We start from the raw sequence: 25,934 nt of genomic DNA on the forward strand, positions 1-25,934 counted from the left end.
TTATTTTTATCCCCGATGGGGATAAACAATATTACCCCTGGGTGATGCTACTCCACAAACCACCAGAGCATATAAAATAAAAAATATTTTTAAAACATCGGCAAGTAAAACGCGTTTATATAAAACTGTCTCTTTACGACCACAACAAACGGGACACTTTTCAGACGCGCATTCAGACGAGATGTTGTCAGGCTATGTCAGTAAAACTCCATTATACTGTGCTCGCGGCGCGCACTTAGGAATGCGGCGGCGCGCGCTGCACATTACTTTATTATAGCTTCAATAAAGCGCAAATGAAACTACGAGCATGCACCGTCGATCTTCTGTTGTAAGTCATGAAATTACCAAACGTGCGATTAAAGCTGCCTCAAAACTGTGCATGCATAGGCTATTTGTTGACATTGTTTCAAAGCAATTTTTTATCCAATTTGTTATTAAAACGTCTTAAAATGCACATGTCTACACCAAGGAAATCAACATTTTTTCGGGGGAGCATGCCCCCGTACCCACCTAGACTAGTAAACTACATTTTGTGACCTCGGTAATTATGAAACCCTGCACGGCCCTGCTTCTATTTTATCTAACGAAATATGAAATAAACGTGTATTTCTCCAAATGTGCGCACTTTGGGACTAAAACGTTTGTGAATGCACTGTGATCAAAAATAAATAGGAGCAAACGCGATTGAATGTAGAGGTTTGTGTAACTAGTGATTAATTTTGCATGATTTTGCATTCCTATTAGAAATTAAGAATTATTAGCGTCATTGTAAATAGTGGTGCAAATATCGAAGCTATCTAACCTGTCTAATACTTAAAAACTCAAGGTTAAATCAGAATATTTATTGTAAAAATGTTTCTGTAACAGGCAGCTGCCAAAAATTAGTATAAAGCTCCACTGTGGTTTGTGATTTATTTTCAAAAGGGAAAAAAAAGACAAAAAAAAAAAAAACTTTTCAAAGCACTATATATATATACATATATATAATGAATATATTACAATATTGATTAGATAATATATTAAAATATTTTGTAATTTTTTCTCATAAATAAGGAAATATATGTTAAATAAATCAAAAAATGTATTTATTTATTAGTTAATGCATAAAAATAACACTATTCATGTGAAAAAGCATTACACATGCATTTGGTTTGTATGCCTTTCACCTTTTAACTGTGATTCACAACAGATAGATCTAACTACGCCAACTAAATATGTTAGTATAGGCTGCTGTTGATTCATCATGATAGAACATGCAGAAGGACGAATGAATATCTACTGCAAATGTTTAATGATTTGCAGGGGTCTTTAATGCTTCTAGTTCATATAAGTGTCATAGTAAGCACTAAAGGATTAGTTACATTTACAGAATGTGTTGGTGAATTACACTTAACATTGGTCGAGACGGAATGTTGTCGTGTCAAATGGCCTCTTTTTTTCTCACATTGCATCACAGCCCTGGTAGATTTTGTTTCTACCGGAAGGGTGTGCTGGTTGTAAAGTCCTTGGGTATTTTCTTACAGTTATTAAAAATTAGTCATCTATAGCTGTATAATTTTAAAGTACTTGTACATTTTCAGATATATATATATATATATTTTTTTTTTGCTAGTTCCATGAGGTTTATCTAATTTAAAATTAGGTTTCCAATGTTTTATGAGTATAGGAACGGTGTTACAAAATGTTACATCATGCGAGTTTCCACACGGACATTTTTATTGGCTGGACAGTAACAGCTCATACAGAAACAAAACCGACTAGCAACATCACTCTATGAAATTCTGCTTACTTTGGCTTCTGTATAGGTTTTCTGTTCATTGTTGTTATTTAAAGAGTTACACGAGAAGATGGGAGTGCCTAAATTTTATCGATGGATATCGGAGCGGTATCCGTGTCTAAGTGAAGTTGTCAAGGAGCATCAGGTGAGCTAGTTTGGCTAAATATAACAGGCCGCATAAAAATCATTTACTGCTCTTTGAACTGAAGATCAAACCTTACCTTTTAACAAACACAAAAACATTAGTTTTACTGTCCCGCCACTATAAATATGTATAGAGGGAATTTTATCTTTATGTTTTACTGACATTATTTGTATTATGTACACTATAATGGTTGTGTCTCGAAATCTAATGAGCATTCTAACTAGACAGCATTTTTAAGCATCCTGGGCGCTTTCGAGCGATCTACATATGCTAAATAACCGCCAGCTGTGGTTAGGAGTAGCAGGTGAAGGTGATTCAAGTATTCAGTCTGCCACATTTCTGGCCGTTATTCGGTACGCCCCTTTAAAGCCCAAATTTGCTCTCTAGTTTGGCAGCTCAAAAGGTTTCGAAACGCAGCCTGTATTCTGATAGTTACTAACAGCATTTTTTTTGTAATTTAATGCATTAATAATTTTGCATTTATTGTGGCTAACTTAATAAAAATGATAACGGATTTGGACACTTGTGACTCTTTGGAGACTGTACATAACTATAAAAGTCAGTGTTATTTATACTATTATAGTATTTATTTATTAAATGAGCATTTATTTTTATTTTTATTTTGTTTTTATTTTATAATTTATTTATTTATTATTTTTAAGTTTATATATAGCTTTAACTACTTGGGCTAATTCAACTTAGGTTTTTCATCTACTATTTATAATGTATTTCAATCAACAAAAACAATTTTTAATTTAATTTTTTTTTTATAGTTTTAACACTTGTGTTTATACTAAACACTGATATCTATCTATCTACACACACACACACACACACACACACGATACAAGTATCATAGTCATATTGTATTGCCTTTACTTGCTTTTCATACTATCTCAAAAGTTGCTTTTATGTATTTGTCTTTTTTTTTTTTTTTTACTTAACACTATTACAAAATTACATTATTGTTCATGACATTAATATGTTTTGTCAAGTTTACACCAGCCTCGTGTTCTCTCTCCCATCACAGATCCCAGAGTTTGACAACCTATATTTAGATATGAATGGCATCATCCACCAGTGTTCCCACCCCAATGATGAGGACGTACACTTCCGTATTTCTGAAGAAAAGATATTCGCTGACATTTTTCACTACCTGGAGGTGCTCTTTCGGATCATTAAACCCAGGAAAGTGTTCTTCATGGCTGTCGATGGAGTCGCACCAAGGGCCAAGATGAACCAGCAGCGTGGGAGAAGATTCAGGTATAGCAAAAACCCATACACAGCATGTTTGTACATTGAGTTTAGACTGAAATATGGAAGGATGCTTTTAGGATTTTTATTTGATGTTGTCTGACATATATTAATATACGCTTTTTTTGTCAAATTCTTTTGATAAGCTTTTTTTTTTTTTTTAAGCTTTTTTTTTTTTTGCATTGCTTTTTTACATAGATTGATATTACTATACAACTAACTACTTGTATTACTGCAGATAAACACACTGCATACATTGCCTTTCAAAAGTTTGAGATCAGTAAAAAAAAATCATAAAAAAGAAATTAATATAAATTTTATTCAGCAAGGAGGCATTAAATCATAAGCAGAGCATGTGAATCTCCACTCAATATCCAGTGCGCTCACGGTTTCCACAAAAATATTAAGCAAAACAACAGTTTTCAACATTTATAATAATAAGAAATGTTTCTGGAGCATCGAATCGGCATGAAAATGAATATGTGTGAAAATAATAATATGAAAATGTAATAACTTTCTTTGTTTTAAAGGTCAGCGAAAGAAGCCGAGGAGAAAATCAAGAAGGCCTTGGAAAAGGGTGAAGTTTTGCCCACAGAGGCCAGATTTGACTCTAACTGCATCACTCCTGGTTCGTGTGCATCTTTATTGCTCTCATGCTGCTTTATTATAGATATCTTTATGGCTCTCATGCTAGTGATGTTATATACCATTATTTGTCTATCAGTTTATAGCAGGATACATAAGAACCTTAAAGGGATAAAATCAAGAAGATTAAGATCTAAATTTTGTGTTTGGTTGGGTTTGAAATCCCAAATTGGATTGCTTGATCTGGTGTTTTGTTATGAGAGGTTCTCTGGTGGACCCTGATCTATAATGTTCTGAGAGATCTGTTTCTCTTTCTTGACCACTGTAGGAACGGATTTCATGGCCAGGCTACAGGAACAGCTTAAATATTTTGTTCACAATAAACTGTCCACAGACAAATCATGGCAGGGAGTGAACGTGTATTTGTCTGGTCATGAGGTGAGTTAGAAGACTTCAGAGCTTTGTGTCGTGTGTGTGTTTCTGTGAAGTTCTTTTGATTACCATTTCATCACAGACCCCTGGTGAAGGAGAGCACAAGATCATGGAGTTCATTCGCTCTGAGAACTCCAAACCGGGTCATAACCCAAACACAAGACACTGCCTTTATGGTCTGGATGCTGACCTGGTAAGTAAAGCGAATAATAGAGAGAATTCAGTCATAATCATACCCAATTTTTGTTTTTATTGATTTTAAGCTGTCTTTTTCCTCCTCGCTCTCTTTTTTTTTTTTTTTTTTGTAGATAATGCTTGGCTTGACTAGCCATGAGCCTCATTTTTCTCTCCTCAGAGAGGAGGTACGCTTCGGAGGCAAAAAGTCACAAAAGAGGTGAGTGTGGCATTTTCATTGTGTCAAGTTTAAAAGTTTATTGTGTTCCATTATAATGAGTTTTTCCGGTCTGTAGGATAACAGCTCCTGAGGAGACGACATTTCACCTGCTCCATCTTTCCCTTATGAGGGAATACATTGACTATGAGTTTTCAGAGCTCAGGGTGAGAACTCATATAGCACAATTCATGTCAAAACAAAGCTAAATGAATATGACAAGTCATTGTAAACAACCTACTGCCTCAGTTGCAAGATGTCAAGTGTAATATGCAGTCAAAATGACCTGCGCTGAGTCATGTCATCATTTTATGTATATATGTATTTCCATCAGAATAAGATCTCGTTTGAGTATGACCTAGAGCGGATCATAGACGACTGGGTTCTGATGGGTTTCCTGGTGGGGAATGACTTCATCCCTCATCTTCCTCACCTGCACATCAATCATGATGCATTGCCGCTGCTCTATCGAACTTACATCAGCGTGCTGCCCAGTCTGGGGGGTGAGTCAGTCCATCAGCCAATCACAGCGCATGTGACTTTGTGATGGTACTGTAATACTGAAATAGTGCTGATCACTGTCATCTCATCAGGCTACCTGAATGAAAACGGTCATCTCAACCTTGCCCACTTTGAGAAGTACCTCGAGAAGTTGTCAGATGTGAGTGTCTGGTATTTCTTCCACAAAGTGTCAGTGCATTTTCAGTAATACACAACCAGTATTATTTTCACAGTGCAAGAAAGACAAGTATGATTACTGTACTGTACTATACGATACTACACTGTATTGTGCTATTCAGTAATATGCTATAATAGGGCTGGGTGACATATCAAATATCCACAATACACTACTGTTCAGTTGTTTGGTGTCTAATATATGCCATACAGATGCATGTAAGTGAACAACAGGGTTTAATATTTTTCACTTGTTCATTTAGTTTTAAACGGTAGTTAGTTTTTTTTAGTTTTTTAGTTTTAGTTTAGTTTTTTTTTAAATTAGATTTTTCCATTTTTGTTTTTCCATATAGTATTTTAAAGTGTTAGTTCACCCAAAAATGAAATTTCTGTCATTAATTACTCACGCTCATGTAGTTCCAAACCTGTAAGACCTTCGTTCATCTTCGGAACACAAATTAAGATATTTTTGATAAAATCCTTTTTTATCTCCCGTAGAAAGCAACGTAATTACCGTCGTTCAAGGTCCAGAAAAGTAGTAAAAACATTGTTAAAGTAGTCAACGTGACTACAGTGGTTCAACCTTAATGTTATGAATCGACAAGAATACTTTTTGTGTGCAAAAATGGAACAAAAATAATGACTTTATTCAACAATTTCCTCTCTACCCTGTCAGTTTACGTTGAAGACACATTGCAGAGCTTCGTGTTCTACGTCAGAACGCGACTCTGTATTGGCTGGCTCCTGCGTTAGCATCACACGTATGCACTGTGCTGCTCATGTAAACAGCGTCGGCAAATACAGAACCGGCGCTCAGACGTAAACACGGAAGTGTTGCACTGCTTCAACTGTGTAGGAGATCGACAGGGTAGAGAAGAAATTGTTGAATAAAGTCATTATTTTGTTTTGTTTTTGCGCACAAAAAGTATTCTTGTCGCTTCATAACATTAAGGTTGAACCACTGTAGTCACTGACTATTTTAACAATGTTTTTACTACTTCTCTGGACCTTGAATGTGGTAATTTCATTGCTTTCTGTGGGAGATAAAAAAAAACTCTTGGATTTCATTAAAAAATATCTTAATTTGTGTTCCGAAGATGAACGAAGGACTTGCGGGTTTGGAGCCTCATAAAGATACCAATATGCTCAATGAAGATCGGAAGTTAAAGTTCAGTAAGTTGAGTTTAGTGAAGACAAAGTTCTCCACACTTCCAGAGGCCGTAGAAATGAGTAAGAGGATCCTGCCTCGAACTACTTATAGGCATATGGATAATCAGTTGACATAATTTCTACAGGTTCTGATTGGTTAGCAGTTCAGATAATTCTAGCATCTTCTGAACATGGTATTTTTTTGACACACTTTGTTCTACATTTGTAAGCAACTATATGTAAATACACTTTTTGTAAATCCACCCCTTCAGCTCTTACTCCATGTCATCATCCTCTTCTCTGTTCTCAGTTTGATCGCGAGCACTTCAGTGAGGTGTTTGTGGATCTGAAGTGGTTTGAGAGTAAGGTGGGGAACAAATACCTGAATGAAGCAGCTGGGCTGGCAGCCGAGGAGGCTGATTTCAAAGACTTGAAGAAGAGTAAGGTGAATATTAGCAGTATGTAGTCAGATGGATGACACACCCAAACACACTGTATGAGGTGGTTTTTATTCCTCTCATATGTTCTTGTACACATTTAAAATCACGACAAACAATGAGCCTATCCTTCTTTTAGAACCATGGTGTTTTAAAGTAAACATGCATGCAGTAGAATAATGTGCTGCTGCCATTGTCTAATTTGAGTCATATGCCACTGTTTCTGCTTTTACCACTTTTGTCTCTTCATGAATGGGGCTTTAATGAATGAGCATCTTTGTCTTGGCTTGTGCAATAGCAGTGCTGACTGCTCTTTTCTTGTTTGTGTAGTTCTCTAGCTGATCCTTCATAATCTTTTTAAAGAAACAAAAAAATTGGTAACATTTACAATAAGGTTCTAATTTTTAAGTACATTAGTTACCATAAAAATACTTACAAAGCATTTAGTAATATTAGTTAATCATAATTTGAACAAGCACTAATACTGCACTAATAAATATCTGCTCATATTTAATGGAGCTAACATGAACTATCAATGTATCAAGTATTTTTATTACCTTACATTAACAAAGGTTAATAAATACAGTAACAAATGTATTGCTCATTGTAAGTTAATGTTAGTAAATGCTTGTTAATATTATAAGTTAATGTAATAAATAAAATAACTGTTAAATAATGAGACCCCATTGTAAAGTATTACCAAATATATAGGCCTAAATGTATTATTATTTGTTCATGCATGACTTACTTTATGTCGTTGCTGCCAACCGGTGTGCTTTAATTTTTTTTTTCTGTGCAGTTTACAAAAAAGAACTAGTGATGCACTGAAATTTTGGCAAATGAAAATATTAAAATTAAATTGTTTTTAAATAGTTTTGGAGAGGTCATTGACCAAATCATTGACCGAAACAGTGCAGTTTAACATCACTTCTCCATTGACGTGTTTTGACTGTGTCAGTATCTATTTTGTGCATAACCTAGATAAGCTACAACAAGTAAACATGTCAGTGACCAGAAATTTAAAGGGATAGTTCACCCCAAAATGAAAATTCTGTGATTTACTCACCCTCAAGTAGTTCCAAACCTGTATAAATTTCTTCGTTCTGCTGAGCACAAAGGAAGATATGATCTCACCCCCCATTGACTACCATAGTACTTATTTTTTCTACTATGGTAGTAAATGGGGGGCGAGACCACCTTTTTTGGGTGAATCATCCCTTTAAATACTGAAACTTAATTTTCTTAAATTTGTCTTTGGCTAAATGAAAAATTTAATTTTGGTTTTAGTGTTTTGGTAAAAAATTAATTTCAGTGCTTCACTAAAGATCTTTTATACAAAAAAAATCACACTATATATATAATATTATACCCACATACATACATATTGAGTGTTATGAAGCCATATCATAGCATCGTGTGACAAACAAAATGTAACTTCCATGTGAAAATTCATTTTTTTCATTCACAAGAAAGTCATACAGGTTTGAACAAGACATTGAACTGAATAATAAGAGTAATTTTTGAGTGTTCCCTTTATGTTTTTAGTCTTCAGATGACTCTCTCTGTCTCTCTGCTCTTGATGGAGTCAGAGAATCTCACAGCGCTCAAGGAAGAGGTACACAAACCCTAAGTTCATTACTCTTGATAATTGTTCTAGACACTGGCTAGCACTTTATTTTATAGTCCTGTGTATGGACTTACTATAATACCCTGAACCCAAACTTAAACCTAACTTTAACTCATATTAATTCCAAGTAATTACCTCATGTTACTCAGTACTTTCTTGTGTAAGTACACTGCAAGTGCATGTACTGTAAAATAAAGTGCAAGCAGACATTTAAACATTTTTTTTTTTAAAGCATTCAGCTTCTAAATATGGCTTAATATTTCCCACAATGCACTAGAAGGTGCAGAGGAGGATGGTGAGGATGATGACATGTTTGAAACAGAGTTTCGACAGTATAAGCGCACCTACTACATGACCAAGATGGATGTTGAAGTCGTCTCAGAGTGAGTGTCCATTTATTTCAAATTTGGAAAGGATGGAAGATGCATGATTTCTCTGTGCATCTGAGAATGAACAGTTTGAAAAGTCTGATTTTCTCTGTGTTAATCTTGCAGTGAGTTTTTGGCCAATCAGGCTAAATGTTATGTGGAGGGGATCCAGTGGATCTTGCATTACTACTACCATGGAGTGCAGTCCTGGAGCTGGTGAGCTAAGAGAGAGTGAAAAAAAAAAGAAAAGAAAAAAAAAACTAATTGCCATATATATATATATATATATATATATATATATATATATATATATATATATATATATATATATATATATATATATATATATATATTACTATAGTGTTATAAATGACCCAAACTCAGAGCAGATTTTGATTAAGTTTTGATCAAAGATTGAGGGCACATGAATTTAAAAAAAAAGTATGTGCATGGATAAATCATTAAAATTAACACTGCAATATTCCATAAAAAAATAAGAATGGTCAATTTTGATTTCATGGTAACTTTAATTCAATTCGGTTGGTTTTGATTTGTTGGCTTTAAAGGGAAGTTGTAATCCTCTTGTATCACTACAGGTATTATCCGTACCACTACGCCCCCTTCCTTTCTGATGTGAGAAACATCTCTAGTCTCACGCTGACCTTTGATCTGGCCAAACCCTTCATGCCATTTGAGCAGCTCTTGGCTGTCCTGCCATCAGCCAGCAAAGACCTTCTTCCACAGTGTTACCAGGTGACGCTCACACTTCACATCCTTGTCACGCTGAATGTTTGTTAGAAACTCACTGTCATTCACTGACTGTCTGTCCTTCACAGCACCTGATGACCTCACTGAGCTCACCCATTGTTGAGTATTACCCACAAGACTTCAAAACTGACCTGAACGGCAAACAGCAGGAGTGGGAAGCCGTGGTGCTCATCCCGTTTATCGACGAGGTGCTTTGAACATTTGCATTCACTGTGTATCTTGCCATAACATCTGCCCTATAAGTGCACTTTCATGATATGTATGCCTTTGCATTCAGAAATGCTTGTTAGCTGCTATGGAGCCCTACACTCATAAACTGACTCCATCGGAGAAGGCCAGGAACAGACATACTGAGTGTGCGGTCTACTGCTTTGATAAAGAGCTGGACTATGCCTACAGTTCCCCCCTCCCCCAACTCTTCCCCAACATCGTTCACTGTCATGTCAGGTATGTCCTGCCGCCCACACTCATGTTGAATCTGCATGCCGAGGTACATTTCACCCTGCTCACATTTTAACATGTAATCACACTTTTGTATTTGTACTTTACACTTCACACTTTATAGTTAACATATAAATTCTAATTATTATTTCTAATAATTATTTATTATTATTGTTGTTAATAAGCTGTGCGTTCATTTAAATGTGGTCACACTTTTTATACACTTGATACTTTACAGCTTACATACATTTTAAATTTTGTATTTAAATTTACATTTGAAACTTTAGAATTAATAGATAAATTCTTCTTTTATTTCTGTTTATTATTTGTTATCTATTGATTATTTTTGATGATGAGAAAATTAAGCATTCATTTTAATGATGTCACACTATTGTATGTACATTTACTCTTAACTTTCCAATTAACAGATAAATTCTAATTATTTCTAATTATTTTGTTAATAATAATAGCTCATGCCTTCATTGTGGTGTTTACACTTTTAATAAAAGTAATACAAATAATAGAATTATTATTATTATTATTATTATTATTAATAATAATACATGCATTACTATGATTTTTACTAGTTCAGACATCCCCTTAAGATCAATTCACTCTGAACAATGTCGACACTTGACGTATTTATTTGTTATCTTTTGGAAGTCACATCCACTGTGTTTGTGTTTTTAGGCAAACGCCAATCCCGCTGGATGCATGGCGTGTATCAATGGATCATGTTGGGCGCAGGATTGACAGAGGAGCGCTTTATTTCTGCGGCTTCCCCACGTTACAGCATATCCGTCATAAAGTAAACAATCTTCACCCCCTCTGTCTGCAGATAACTGCTTACTATCCCAATAAGTTGATTGTCAGATCATCACAGGATTAATGCAGATTTCCTGCTGTATTTCTCACAGTTTTATAAGAAGAAAAGTGGAGTATTGGTGTTTCAACAAAGCAGCAGAGGAGAGAACATGATTCTGGAGATTTTAGCCTCCCAGGAGGTGGTGCAGGTGGGCAGTTTGTCCCCTCAGACATCAAGTCTTGATTTTGTTTAATTTTAATGCCTTACATATGACTGTCTCAGACACTGAACTACATTTTAAAGTTATGTTATTTTATAGTAATGTGTTAATATGTGTGTTTATGTGTATATATGTTATGTATATAATATTATGTGTATAATATGTTAATATATGTGTTATTGCAGGTGGAAGATGTTGCAGTGCTGGTTCTTGGAAAGTCTTTGTTTGTGAACTGGCCCCATTTGATGGAAGCTCGAGTTGTAGCTGTTTCAGATGGAGAAACAAAGTAAGTTTGTTTGTTGTATTGATATTTCAAGATTATTTGATATCAGATAAAGCTCACTCAAACGCTGTCTTTTAGTGTGTTAAGCGTGTGTCCCTTTTGCTCTGTAGGTTTTTTTTAGAAGAACCCTCAGGATCACAGGTGTTGTATCTTGAGAACACTCCACCGCCTACTAAAGTGGCCCATCTGACTGATAAAGAGCAGAAGGAGTGGGTCAAAGAAGTGCAAGGCCTCTCAGAGCAGTATGCTGCCTTTTTTATTCACATTATTTGTCATTTGTAATAAGTTTATCAACAAAAATATTGCGTCAGTAATGAAACTGACCCTCTGATGTACATACTGGACACAGAAATGGCAATTGCCAAATCGCAAGCGATTAGCTGGCTGCTATGTGTCTTCCAGGAGTGTGGTTTTCATCAGTCTACACAGAAACAAAGTATGGTACTGGAGAAGTTCTGTACTAACCAGTGGATTTGCCTAATTGAATTCCATTTGAGGCATCAGATCTTTGAAAGATACACAGATTTTAGTTTGAGTCTTTTAGTAGCAAGTAAACTAGACATCCATGCAGAAATGTACATTGTACATTTGATTATTGTACATGTACATATTGTTTCGAGTTGTACCAAATAATTAATACCAATAATTTTAGTACCAAATATAAAACCAAATTTAGTTGTACTAAATAATTAGTATATTAATAATAATTATGTTTAGTTTAGGCATGCATTCTGATCTTAAAGTCTCAATTTTTTCTAAAGCACTGTTGATGGAGGCCAGTGGCAATATATGAATTTTTTTTTTGTTCCCCATTGTGGTGTTATTGATGGTTGCTGTGGTTCTGCACACAGCCTCTTCCTGTCTAACTGGGTGCTTTCTGTTCAGAATAAGCTATAAAGTAGATCACAATTTTTGCCAATAGGCCTTAATTTTAGTATTAGCTCTGCATGTTCAGAGTTTTAGGAACATTTGCATTTTTTTTTTTTTTATTCTGTCAGGTTGAATGTGTATGTATTTTTGTTTCAGTGTCCGTATGTAAAATATCATTGTGTCTGGGTTGTAGCTTCAGCAAACGTAAAGGCATTGTGATCAATGAGACGGATGTGGTGGTTTACGCCCAGCTGCTGACAGGCAGGAAGTATGTAATTGGTCAGAACGGATCGGTCCATCTGGAGAAGCAGTTTGCCAAACAGGTCCTGCCCTTTCCATACCAAACCATTGTGAAGGTAAATATTCACACCAGCACAAGAATATACAGTAAATACATGTCAAAAGTTTGGAATAATTAAGATTTTTTAAAATGTTTTTGAAAGGCTTTATTCATTTGATTTAAAATGCAAAAAAAAACAAAAAAACAATAAAAACAGTAATATTGTGTAATATTAAACGATTTTTCAGCAAATTATTCAGTTACGATTTCAGAAATGTTAAATTTTAAAATAGTGTATTTTTGATGAAATAAATGCAGCACTGGTGACCATAAGAGACTTCTTTCAAAAACATTTTTAAAAAAATCAAGTTTTCCAAATTCATTTATTTCTATATAAATTATATAAAAAATATCTCATGACCTCATATATCTGTCTTGATGTTTTGAGTATGGCCTTTTTTTGCACTTCAGGATATCAAAACCTTTGATTCGTCATTGGCACGCTTCAAGACACTGGAGGAGTTGTTTCCTCCAGGAACCGCTGTCTTTATGGTTGGAAACCCATATTACGGTGCAATGGGTGATGTAAGTACAGTTTTTTTGTGTGTGTGCTCTCCAGACTATCTCCAGTAGTTAAATGCTAGTTATGAAGGATGTTTTCTGTTCGCTTAGGTGCAAGATTCTAGTGATGTCATCAGTGAGGGACGAGTCAGAGTGGTCTTCTCTGTACCATGTGAACCTCAACTTGATGCCTTAATACAGAACCAACATGTAAGTCTTGAGTCTGTCAGGATTACCCACTCTCCACTATACTCTGTGACTGAATCATGTTTTATATATTTAACACTGTACCTTTGGTCGAAATCTTCGTACTGCTTTTATTTTCAGATTTTACCAATTTTTGTTTTCATTCAGAAATACTCGGTGAAGTACTGTCCCGGGTACGTGCTCGCCTCTCGCCTTGGTATCACCAGCTACCTCGTCTCAAGGTTCTCCGGTAGCATCTTCATTGGAAGAGGATCCAAAAAAAAGTCAGTGGAATTCAGGTTTTGAAAGAAACGGTGCATACTTCGTAGTTTATATTTATTTATATTTATTTAATTTCTGCATTATTTTCATTTAAAAGCATTGTATTTGTCAATCTCAGCAACAATTTTATTTCAAAGCATCTAGGATTAGTTATCCATCTAAAATGTTAATAAATTTGATAGACAGGCACACATACATATAATTTCGGATATTTAATTGTACTCTCATATTCCCTGTTATAACTAGGAATGATTTTAGTTCTAGAAACTCATTTTGGAGAAACTAAATTAGCTCCTACTTTAAAGTAGGGTCTAAACCAGCTCTATAGGAAATACCAGAAATGTAAGTGTATGTTGATTGGCCGAATGCACGCAAAACACCGGCACCTGCCATTTTTAAAAAAGCTGTGTACACACACAGATTGTGGCCTATATATTTACTACACAAACTAACTCTACGGACATGGAAAACAATTATAGATGGACCTCTCGAGAGAAAATCCTATGCAACTTTGAAGGGACCAAGCGAAACATGATTGTATTTCTGCTCAGCTAGTGACATTAGACATCAACCACAGAGCAAACGCTAAAGTTTTTTCATATGCTGTCTTCTTTCTTTGTATAACAGTTCTATCTAATAACATGGATATTAGACAGGCTGTTAAACAAATCGTAAACTAATGAAGATGAAGAATGTGAGTGCTGTGTGCTCAGGCTCTTGCATTCTCAGTGCAGTCAAAACAAAAGTCACAACAACAAGCGCAGCTTATGCCACTTCATAGTTCCTACTGGCAGTGCAAATGCAACCAGGAAGATTTTTTTTTTTTTTTTTTTTTTTTTTTTTAAATATATATATAATATATATATATATATATATATATATATATATATATATATATATATATATATATATATATTGGTATTGGTTGATACTGGATATTTAATCGTACAGCTCATTTCCCACATTTTTACATTTGGATGATCTTTGGCATCATCTAACACACACTTAAAGTTAATCTTTAAAAACACTAATGATTTAATAACACTGTTAAATGTAATCTTTAGCAGGTCTCAAAATGAATATACATTTTTCATACTCTATATAGCAATGTATGATGCCTAAATTCACTTGCAACATTTACAAGGATTTTAGTGTTTGATTTTTTAGGTTTTTATTTAGACACAATAGTATACAATTACAATATTAGTCAATTATCAGTTATCGATCACAATTTTAATATTGGTTCATCTGCAGAATTTTATTTTAATTATCTAACAAACATTACAATACAGTTTTGTCTAAAAATTAATGGCTTTTGAATTAATTTCGCTCTTTTCAGTCCTCATGGAGAGCAGAAAGTCAATGTGGGCCTTAATCTCAAGTTCAACAAGAAGAATGAGGAAGTTCCTGGCTATACCAAGAGAACAGAGAAGGAGTGGCTCTACTCTGCTGCTGTGGAGGAACTCTTGGCTGAATACTTAGAGAGGTGTGTATGTGTATTTGAGGTCGTGCGTGTGTGTGTGTCTGTGGTTACCCCTGTTTTTGTGTGGATATTTCAACATTTTTTTTTTGTCTTTGTCTCTCAGATTTTCAGAGGTGTTTGACTTTGTAGCACGAAACAGCCACGATGACGTCTTTTACGAAGATGACATCTGGCCTGGAGAGGATGAGAATGGGTGTGTTTTTAATCAGTTTTAGACAAGCAGTAGAACATACATTTTCAGTATGCCAGGCTTTGTAATGATGATAGTGGTGATTGTTTATTATTTGTGATTATTTGAATGAAAAGGGCTGAAAAGATCCAGGAGATCCAGGGCTGGTTGAAAACCCATCCGGTCAGCTCTACCTCCAGAGCGTCATGTGATCTGCAGATCCTAGACGCCGGCATTGTGGAGAAGATTGAGGAGGAGCTGGAGAAAACGAAGGTGAGGATCACATACAGACCTCTAGAACCTCAACAATTGCAGTTGTTGTTCCTGTCCTTATGTTGATGTGTTGATTTCTCTGGTTGACAGGCAAAGAAGATGAACAAGAAAGTGCGGGTCACTGTGAAGCCCCACCTGCTTTTTAGGGTATGTGTGTCAATGTATATGATGTTTGTATACGTGTATGATGTATGTGAAGTATATATGTAATATGACACACATGTATATGTATATGATGCATATGTATATGACACACGTCATTAAAATAAAGATTATAGTATTTATAACTACCTGTATATAATAACAATAGAACTCTATGGAATGTCCACATTTTAGATACATAAGTAAACGTGTGTGTGTGTGTGTGTGTGCAGCCTCTGGAGCAGCAGTTCGGTGTCATTCCAGATCCTGATGCAGAGTATCATCTGTTTGACCGTGTGGTCAATGTGAGAGAGAGCTTCTCTGTTCCACTTGGCCTTCGAGGAACTGTCATTGGTATCAAAGGAGGTAAAAGCCAACACAAACTTTTGCATCCTCCTGCATTTAGTTTTTGTTCTTTATTCTTTCTTTGTCCTGGTCCATCAGCTGAACGTGAGGCTGAGGTTCTGTACGAAGTGCTGTTTGATGAGGAGTTTGCTGGAGGACTCACTGTCAGGTACAGAAGTTTTTGCTCAGAATGGACAATGTAAATGTTGAAATATTCTCCAGATAATGCATACACATAGTACTGTTTATGATTTTTTTTTTTTTTTTCCATTCAGTGTGGCAATGTTAATTTGATAAAAAGTGACAGTAAAGACATATAGTGTTACAAAAGATTTCAAATAAATGCTTTTCTTTTAAACTTTCTATCATCAAAGAATACTGAAAAACATGTATCACGGTTGCCACAAAAAATATTAAAGGGGACATATCATGAAAGTCTGACTTTTTTCCTATTCAAGTGTTATAATCGGGTCCCCGGTGCATCTACCAACCCAGAAAATGTGAAAAAGGACAACCCAGTAACTTTGTTTTTGCTCAGTTGCATTTAAAGGGACACACACAAAAACGGCATGTTTTTGCTCACACCCAAATGGGGCAAATTTGACAAGCTATAATAAATGATCTGTGGGGTATTTTGAGCTGAAACTTCACAGACACATTCTGGGGACACCAAAGACTTATATTACATCTTGTGAAAAGGGGGAATAATAGGTCCCCTTTAAGTAGCATAACTGCTGGAGACCAGAGAAGACTGGAGTAATGGCTGCTGAAAATTGTACTGTAGTAATTGTGATTGTACTGAATAAAAAGGCGGCCATCTTTGAAACGCCTCTTGGGCAGCTATTTCAGTCATGCAGGTACAGCTTCTATCTCTTTGAATGGGGAAACATAAAATTCTCCAAAGCTGTTCACCAAGCTTACAAATAAATTTCATATTTGAATTCGCCAATTTCTAAACATTTAAATCATGACCAAAAATGCATTTTTCAGGCTGGACCAACTAATGTGCATGTGCAGTCATAAGCTGCCATCTCAGATCACTGACTGTTTCTATAGCACAACCTCAAGCTTCTAACGGCAGTTGCAGTGACGCACTGACTTTGCCAATAGACCTTATTCCCAGCAGCGCCATCTTTGATTTCTAACAGGAACGAAAGCAAGGCTGTGAGGGATAGACATGGATCTCTTTAGTGGGTTGTACTGTTATTTAATGTTTTTGGATTGTTCTGCACTGCAAAAATAACTTTCCAAGAAATTTCAGTAGACAAACTCTGGACAACATGAGCTCTGGAAAATTCTAAGTGACCTAGGAGCTTAATACAGCGTTTTATTGGCTCTTTTATTTAGAAGGCGGGACTTATTCCGCAATATTGCGTGTTTAACTTTCTCCCTTTCGTAGTAATAGGAGTTCTCTGTCTTTGTACATCTAAAGATTTTGACTGAATGTGTGTGCTCTGTGTGCAGGTGCTCTCCTGGGCGTGGCTATCGACTGCCCCCCAGTGCCTTAATCAACCTGAGCCATGGCAGCAGGAAGGAGCAGGGCTCACACAAACTCACTGCCATCGTCAAACCCCAGCCCTCGTCCTCATCTCATCTCTCACACAAGAGCCAGCTGGGTGGCCTTAATCACTCGCCACGCTCACCGTTTATACCTACGCAGGTAATGGCCACACATTCATCCCTCATAAGCAGGCCCTTGTTGAATCTCTGCTAGCGAATAGGCCACTCCAGACTAACTCATGGATTTTTAATGGGTGAAGATCTTCCTTTATGCTTGTTGTGCCAAAGTCCGATATCTCTGAAGCATGGCTTTGTGATGGTTTTAACTTCTCTAGGTCTTAATATTATGGTGTAATTATATTAAAGTCATTCGAAAGTAGAAGTAGGAAGTGCCAACAGGTTTCTCTTCAATAATGCAAAGAGAAGTATGTTGTTCAAGTGAGGATAGTCTGACGGTGTTGAATTTCCTATTGACAGCAGCAGAATGGCCGACAAAGTTTCAATCTCAGGACTGACACTCAGGGCAACAGAAACTCGCCTCACAAAGCCCTAAACCAGAAAAACCAACACAAGGTATGAAGGGTGTGAGGCTAATAGAGCTTTCTGCTCTGGAGATTCTCCGTAATGCACTAAAACACCTTTGCGTGTGTGTTTCTGTAGGGCTCTAGTAATGAGAAGGAGTTCAGTAATGTATGGCAGTCTCTTCAGAGTTCAGGAATGCCCCAGAAACCACCAGCTCACTGGCAAAATAATGTGAGTACTCTCTCTTTACTCTGTGTGCTTGTTTGTTATCAGTGTTGTTATCGTTAACTAAAACTAAAAATATTAAAAAACATTTACGTTACTTAAAATAAATTAACAGAAATAAAATAGAATATAGAAAAAAAATAAACTTGTTTTATTTCAGTTAGTTGTGAAGGCTAAGGTAGTATAGTAATGACACTAAAATAGCATTGTTTGTTATATAAGGTATATGACGTTTACCTGGTGTTATTTTTGACAGGATGGGAAAAGCTGTGGACCGGTGCCACATCAGCACCAGCTGGAGGGACAAAATAAACAGAGCCAAGGCAACGACCCATCCAACAAACTTGTATGTTTTCATATTTCATACACCACTGCAGCTGTCAAGCACCATCATCTGATCACTGTCACTAGTTATACAATATAATGATCTTTTACACTTATACATTATCTTTTATTGTAATGTCAGGTTTTCTTACTAATTGCTTAAGTGTTTATTAATTTTGCAGGCCTCAGGTGGCAATATTAGACTTCTGAAGAGAAATGAAGATCTGAATACGGCTCTTGTTCAGGGGCCTTCAAATAAGGTACCATCATTTGTGGTTTGTGTGTGGAATGTTGAAGGGATAGTTCACTCAAATTAAAAAAAATTGTCATTTAATCGTCCTCATGTCATTCCAGACCTGTACGACTGGTTTTTTTTTTTTTTTTTTTTTTTGTCCATGCAATGAAACTCAGTGGAGTTCAACATACTTCAAAATACCATCTTCCGTATTTTGTAGAAGAAAAATTCATACAGATTTGGGATGATATGAGGGTGAATAAATGGTGAGAGAATTCTCACTTTTGGGTGAGCTATTCCTTTAATGACCTTGTATCCTGGGTTGAAAACTCCTAACTTATTATATATCAAAAAGCCACCAAGACCCACCCCCAACCCCATTATCCTTTTTTTTAGCTACCCATTCAACTCATTTCTATATAATGAGATTACTCTAAGTCAAGAGGTAGATTGACATGCGAGTGCCAGTGTACCATCTAAAATAAATGCATATTCCTCTCTCACACTATTTGACCATGAGTCACGTAGCAATGATTACCCTTCTGCAAACCAGCTGTGCCATGCCTAATCTTGCAGACTGTGATATGAACATGAAGCATCACTTTAAAATGCATTTCTGTGTATTTTATTAGCTATGATAAATTATGTAATTTATTTATTTGTTTATAGGCATCTACAGAGTTTGAGGAGCTTATAGCCAATCTAAAGATCTCAAAGGATCCTGAGCCTGCCCAGCACCATCTGCCTAAAGAGCCCAAGAGCCAATCCGGAGAGCCTCTTTCCCCACAGTCCTTTGCCATGGTGCGCAGTCCATGTTTCTCACAACACTATTTTAGGAAATTCTTCTGCAAAAGTGTAAAAAAAAAAAAAAAAAAAAGTTTATTTAATGTCTTACATTTTTTTTGGTATTTTTTTTCTTTGAGCAGAAGGGAACTCTGGTATTGAAAGAAATGTTGAAGATTGACAGCTCTGGAACAAGCTCTGCCCCTGATTCTACTTCAGCAAACCCCAGCACCCAACAGCAGAGCAAGAGACGTTCCAGCAAAAAACTAGGTACTGCATGCGTCCAATCAGTCTCTAAGACTAGATGCTCAATTCTTACACCTTGAGATATGCACAGTGAATAATTGAGGGTGTTGTCTGTCCCTCAGCTGCTCGGATAAACACTCCCCAGGCTGACGCTCCAGCTCCAACTGCTCCTCCTCCTCTGGCTGGACAGCCGCCTCTCCTGCCCAGCATGGCCACTGAACTCGGGCGGGTATGCATGGGGCTTGGAATGGGACCACCAGAGTTCGCCTTCCTCCGTAACAGACAGGTTGGTCCGTCTCATAAACTCCACTAGCATGTGTCTAATCTTGAGTATTGCGTTTTTTAGTTGCACAGGGATTCGTGAACTGAGGTTAAACTCAAATAGAGATTTAGATAAAAATATGAAATATAGATGGAATTTATAAAGTGTGAAGTTTACAGATTAAGAAAGAAAAAGAACATTAAAATAGATCTGCAAAAAAAGAAAGCCAAATTCATAATTCAGTTATATTTTTAATTTGGTTAGATCTTTACAATAATAGTTTTACCATAAATTTCCAACATGAAAATAACCACAGAAGCTGACATGGCATTAAAAACAAACAAACAAACTTTACAATAACTAACCAGAAATTTGGAGTAATAATATAAAATGCTCAATACCTAAGCCATATATTGTCATAGCTGACATAAGACAATGGATCTGATTCACTAATAATTGCGTGTTACGTGTTATTTGTATTTATACACAAATGAGAACTTATAAAAAAAATTCAGTCTAAAGGTCTGTTTACACCAAGACGAATGTTCAATGCAAAATTTTGGTGCAATGAACATTTTAATTTGAATGAACAACCGTTAATGCGTCTGTTCAGACTTACATTTGCATGCCATCAGTGCAACACTTTGTTTTTTATGTAGATGTGTTCTGATCTCTTTTCTGTTGCTCTGAAAAAAAAAACTGGCCAACCAATAAAAAAAATCATACTTTTAGTCATGTGCCCAGAGAAAACTATAACTTGGTGCTCACAAGTGTTCTGCTAAGTGATGGCTGTTTGAAAACATTTAAATACTGTTTGTGTGTCTTTTTTTTTTTTTTTTTTTTGTGCAACGTTTTGAACAATGAACACAATTAAAAAAGCAGTTATGACAAATATCAGTTATAGCAAATTAAATACAAACATGAGAACATTAAGAATATCAGAATATGTGATATTTGCATACATGTGGTTTCAGTTGCTACTTTTATAAATATTTGCTCAAAAGTTATCAGTGAATTATGATTTGTTTGTGAAAACATTCATACATAGATTTCATGCACAAATTTGTCCATACACAAAGTTAATGAACCTCCTCACTCATATTTCCACCTCATTTGCTATTTTTCTTGTTCTATAGAGTCTGACAGTGTGTCAGGTGAAGTTGTCTAATGGTCTGCTGGTTCACGGTCCTCAGTGTCAGTCTGAAACTGAAGCCAAAGAGAAAGCTGCTCTCTTTGCCCTTCAACGATTGGTAACTGTCACTAAAAAAAATGTCAAAATTGTACTAGCTCATCAAAACATTAAAGAATTCAATATATGATAGTACTACATGTCTTTTCTCATGGTATGATCAAGTATGTGCTTCATGAGCGGGTGCCTTATAGAATACAGTATTCATTTTTAGTGCTTGTTGGTCTTTGTTCATTGCTGAATGAAATCTTTTGGTCTTCTGCAGAACTCGTTGGGTTCTTTCCCACTGCCTCCTCCCATATTCCCTGGAGTCCAGCAGATGAGGCCTCTTGCTCCTCACCCGTCCATGTTTGGTCAGCCAGCAGGTCTGAGTCATTGCATTGTTGGTTTTCTGTTAAATCCTGTTCCTCTAATGCAGATGTACTTGCATTTACACTTGTTCTGATGTATTATTTACACAGGTGGTCTTCTGATCCCCCCACAAGGCTTTGGACCTCTTCACTGGGGTATGCAGTTTCCCCACCAAGGGCAGCCATTCTATGGAGGTACTTTTCCTGGAGCACGTGCCTCTGCGCCATCAGCTGCCAGTGGATCCCACAACCAGTTTGTTCCCCTCCAGGTGAGGACTTCTTAATAGATTTTTCGATGCATATCGATTTTGAATATTTGAAACTGTTTCAAAACTCATTGTCCGCAGTATCCAGATACCAATTGCGCATTCTCGTCTCTCCGACATCAAGTTGACACATCGCAAAGTGTATTTTAATTAAGTATACAGTCTATTGCACTGCTTGTTACAGAGTGAAGTGCGACGCTGTAAACATTTACACGCATATAAATATATAAAATGTAAATATTTTTCAATCTATTATATTGAAGTTAGATATTCCAGTATCGTGACCAGACTACACTGATCTGTATTCTGCCAGCTAAAAATATGTCTGTACCTGCACCTGATCTTTTTCCACCTAATCAAAGTCATGTGGTTTGACAAAAAAAATCATGTGGTGCAACCACCATGCAAAGAAAAAAAAAAGCATAAAACAGGAAATATGTGTGTCAGTGTCAAGTCTCTGAAAATATCAAGTCATTTTATCTCTTTATGACAAGTCAGGGTTCAGGTTGTAAAATGTCATGTGGTGCAACTCCTGAAAAACAATTATATTTCTGAATTATTTTATTATTTCTGAATTATTCTGAATCATTTCTTGTGTTTGTAAAAAGTTCCAATTTACTATATTTAAAAGTGTTTTAGATGTATTCAGGTTTTTATTATGAAAATGTTTACACCACTTGATATTTTTAAAGCCGTTAAATTTAAGCTTTTCTTGAGATTGATATAAAGGTTTTTCATAATCATATGAAACCAACATGACCAAAGAGTGTCATGGACACACTTACTTGTCATTGACCCTTTTATCGTAATGTACCACTGGAACTGTAACATGCCATTGTGTCTTTAGGTGACCAAGAAGCGAGTTTCAGGCAGAACTAAGAACCAAGAGGCAAAGCAAGTGTCAGGCAGCTCAGTCTATTCTGGTCAGGCTCCAGGCAGTGGACAGGCTGCTTCAGCCCTAGTGCCCCCATCAGCCCCTAAGACCCCCCCACCCATCAGCACCCATGAGCTAGCAGATAAAACCACACCCAAGACACCCAGGCAGAACACCAATCCTCACACGCCTGGCTCGGCCTCCAAGCGGAAACACAGGAAACTGGCAGTCAACTTCGAAGCTGCAAAAGTGACGGACTGAAATCATTTACACACACTGTCCATATCTCTCTGTCACAGTTAGAGGAGAAACAGTGATATGAAACCAGACATTTCATAGCAAAAAACAAGATGCAGTCTTCATGGTGAGACAATTTTTTTTTTTGTCATTGGCACCGAATTAGTTTTGTATTTGTTTTAGTTGGCATGTTTTGAGTGGCGGTAGTGGTGGAAAACATTTTATTGGTGTGGATTAACTGCACCAAAATGATCATAAAATCATGAAAGGGGTTTTACATTTACCTCAGCTTTTTTCTTTCTTTTTCTTTTCATATTTTGACCCAATTTCAGATCTTTAAGCTTTTATCATGTTCACTGGTTACTTTCTGATGCTGGATTTTAATATTCAAAGTGCAATAATTAGTTTTGTAAGCGGGACTTTATGCACAAGGAAGGAAAAAAAATGTGGCACAATTGCTGCAATACACCACCATCTGTATTGATATTCAATTTTCTTTTTCTATATTGCACCGTTGTGCTGTCCAGCATGGAAGGATAGATTGTGTTATCTTCTTTCGGTGTAACTCAGAAAGCAGTAAAACTGTCTGACCTGAACCCTTGGATCTAGTTTCAGAGGTTCAAAATAAGCCCTGTACTGAGCTAAAGATTTGTTGGAAGCACTAAAACAGGTGTTAAAACCAGCCCATTATGATCACCCAGCCAGGAAGCACACTGATTTAAGCAAATTTAATCTGTGGATTATTGTGTGTGTGTACATAGACTAAATGTCGTCAGGCAGGGGATGCAAATAATTGCCTTTCTAATAAGATGTTGCTTGAATCGTCTTTTCAGATGGATGTGGACTCTTCAAATTGGTTTTATTTTTGTATTAGCCTACCTTTATTTCCAGGGGAGTTGTTTAAGTTCTATGATTTTAAAATGAATTGTGTATTCAGATCTATGGATTTTATATGCACATTTTACAAATTGATAACAATTGTAATATTTCTCTTTGGAACTTTGCTAGCATCCTTTTGTTTTCATCTTCTCTGCATATTTGTATCCTACCATATCTCTTTTGTCCAAATTTTAAAATGTTGAAAGTATGTAAGTAAACCCTTTTATTTTTAATGATATTTGAGTTGTTTATTTAATGACTTCAAAATGAGTGCACCTCCTAACAAGGGGTGTGCTGTAAATAGACATTTTGTTATCATAATAAACATTTTGCTATCATAATGCCTTTGTTGTGATAATTATGGTTTCTCTGGTGTTTTTTTATTATGCTTATGTGTTCTATAAAACTAACACAAGCAAAAATAATTGCTTCATGTGGTCATGAAAAGTTAAAAAGTTCAAGCAGCTTGTTAGTAAAAAAAAAAAAAAAAAAACACTGCAGCTTCATGTTTGAGGAGTGATTGTATCTTGTGTCTCAAATGTAAGTATTTTCCAGTAATGTTAACCACAGACTTTATTTTATATTCAAAAAAAGAAAAGTCATTCTGAAATTCCTCAGGGAACACATGCCTCATAAATGCTAATAACTGAGAAGCTCTAATTTTTTTATAAGAACATAATTTATACACTAATACCAGAGTGTACATTTGAATCATTCATTAATCAGAAACTCTAAATTCATGAAAAATATTAAGTCTTCTTTGTCTTTTTATGTACCGTGTTCAGTGTTAGGGGTAACGCATTACAAGTAACTTGAGTTATGTAATCAGATTACTTTTTCAAGTAACTAGTAAAGGAACGTATTCCTTTTTCAATTTACAACTAAATATTGAAGTTACTTTTTCAAATAAGTAACGCAAGTTACTTTTTCACATTTATTGACTGACAGCTCTCCTGTCCCCATGTAGAGAAATAAAGCGTGTGTACTGTGTAAACATGACGGTTATTTTAGTTCTAGACTAAATGTGAAGATGCATTTACTCATCTCACTTGCACGAAAACAGTATTCCTCGAAATGAATAAAAATAAAAACAGTAAAGTGCAATCTCTGATTTTTACGCAAACCTGTAATAATTGACTATATTAAATTACACAAATATACTTTATTTATTTAATCTCACTTTATTAACCAATGTCTTTGCTGCTGACTTCAATTATCTAATTCAGCCATACCAATAAGTAAAAATTACTTTAGATTAGATTTAGAAATAAGAGTTTTGAATTTCCTTCTCCTGTATCCTATTCTTCTTTAATCCAGAAGGGCAGCACAGCTGAAAGGTTTGTTTGAGTTGCACCCTCTACTGTACAGGCGTAAATAGGAATTTCCTTCAGCCAGAGGCTTATTCATTTCACTTTTGTTGTGAAAGGGCCTTAACATTTGCCAAAAATAGTACCTTTCTGTTGTTATTAAAAAACAAACAAAAACCCAGCCCAGGTGAGAAAAAGTAACGCCATAATGTAACACATTACTTTGCATAAAAAGTAACTAAGTAACACAATTTGTTACTTTTTTAGGGAGTAACGCAATATTGTAATGCATTACTTTTAAAAGCAGCTTTCCCCAACACTGACCGTGTTCTCCAAACAGCGGGGAAATTAATTAAATTTGGCTTGGACCCTCACCATTTCATCTTGTGTATGTGGAATTTTCCTAACTAGCCTAATATTATTTTCATTGGAGTACATACATATATGTATGCATATATCTGTATATCTGATATATCAGACATCTTGAATATATGTTTTCCTTCTAATAAAAATTACATATCCACCCAAAATATCTGTCTGCATACACAAAAAAAGATATTTTGAGTTCGAAACTGCATACTAGTATACTACTTGTATATTACATTTTTCTGTGGCGGAAATAGTAGGAGTAGTATGCTGTCCGCCCCCTTTTTCAGTGGCACTAGTTCCAGAAGTATTTTTTTCATTCATTTTGCCATAGGGATTTTAAAAAAGTCTTTGTTAAAGAGTTATAAGCAATGAACCAAGCCAATTAGGAAGTGAATTACAACACTACAAACTTTGATTTG

At 35.8% G+C, this 25,934-nt stretch overlaps 1 protein-coding gene across 2 annotated transcripts; it reads left to right on the plus strand.

Moving 5' to 3' along the window:
* Positions 1–1,693: 1,693 nt before the first annotated feature.
* On the plus strand, positions 1,694–24,180 carry xrn1 (5'-3' exoribonuclease 1). Of its 2 annotated transcripts, none has more exons than XM_051864627.1 (42): positions 1,694–1,922; positions 2,953–3,185; positions 3,707–3,804; positions 4,090–4,199; positions 4,276–4,386; positions 4,502–4,587; positions 4,664–4,751; positions 4,919–5,087; positions 5,178–5,245; positions 6,719–6,853; positions 8,391–8,460; positions 8,750–8,855; positions 8,967–9,056; positions 9,437–9,593; positions 9,677–9,796; positions 9,886–10,055; positions 10,740–10,857; positions 10,967–11,062; positions 11,260–11,360; positions 11,468–11,599; positions 12,421–12,583; positions 12,979–13,092; positions 13,180–13,278; positions 13,423–13,538; positions 14,876–15,022; positions 15,123–15,212; positions 15,326–15,461; positions 15,552–15,608; positions 15,836–15,968; positions 16,047–16,116; positions 17,412–17,607; positions 17,925–18,020; positions 18,108–18,200; positions 18,451–18,540; positions 18,701–18,778; positions 19,423–19,554; positions 19,680–19,806; positions 19,905–20,068; positions 21,181–21,294; positions 21,499–21,598; positions 21,695–21,852; positions 22,697–24,180. In XM_051864627.1, exons 1-42 carry the CDS (start codon positions 1,848–1,850, stop codon positions 22,982–22,984), a joined length of 5,094 nt encoding a protein of 1,697 aa, XP_051720587.1. In that variant the 5' UTR covers positions 1,694–1,847; the 3' UTR covers positions 22,985–24,180. The 2 variants fall into 2 exon arrangements, with proteins under 2 accessions (XP_051720587.1, XP_051720598.1); XM_051864638.1 differs by having other exon boundaries at positions 17,928–18,020.
* The last annotated feature ends 1,754 nt before the right edge of the window (positions 24,181–25,934 follow it).

This window comes from Ctenopharyngodon idella, chromosome 2 (assembly GCF_019924925.1).
Source record: "Ctenopharyngodon idella isolate HZGC_01 chromosome 2, HZGC01, whole genome shotgun sequence".
Taxonomy (NCBI): Eukaryota; Metazoa; Chordata; class Actinopteri; order Cypriniformes; family Xenocyprididae; genus Ctenopharyngodon; species Ctenopharyngodon idella.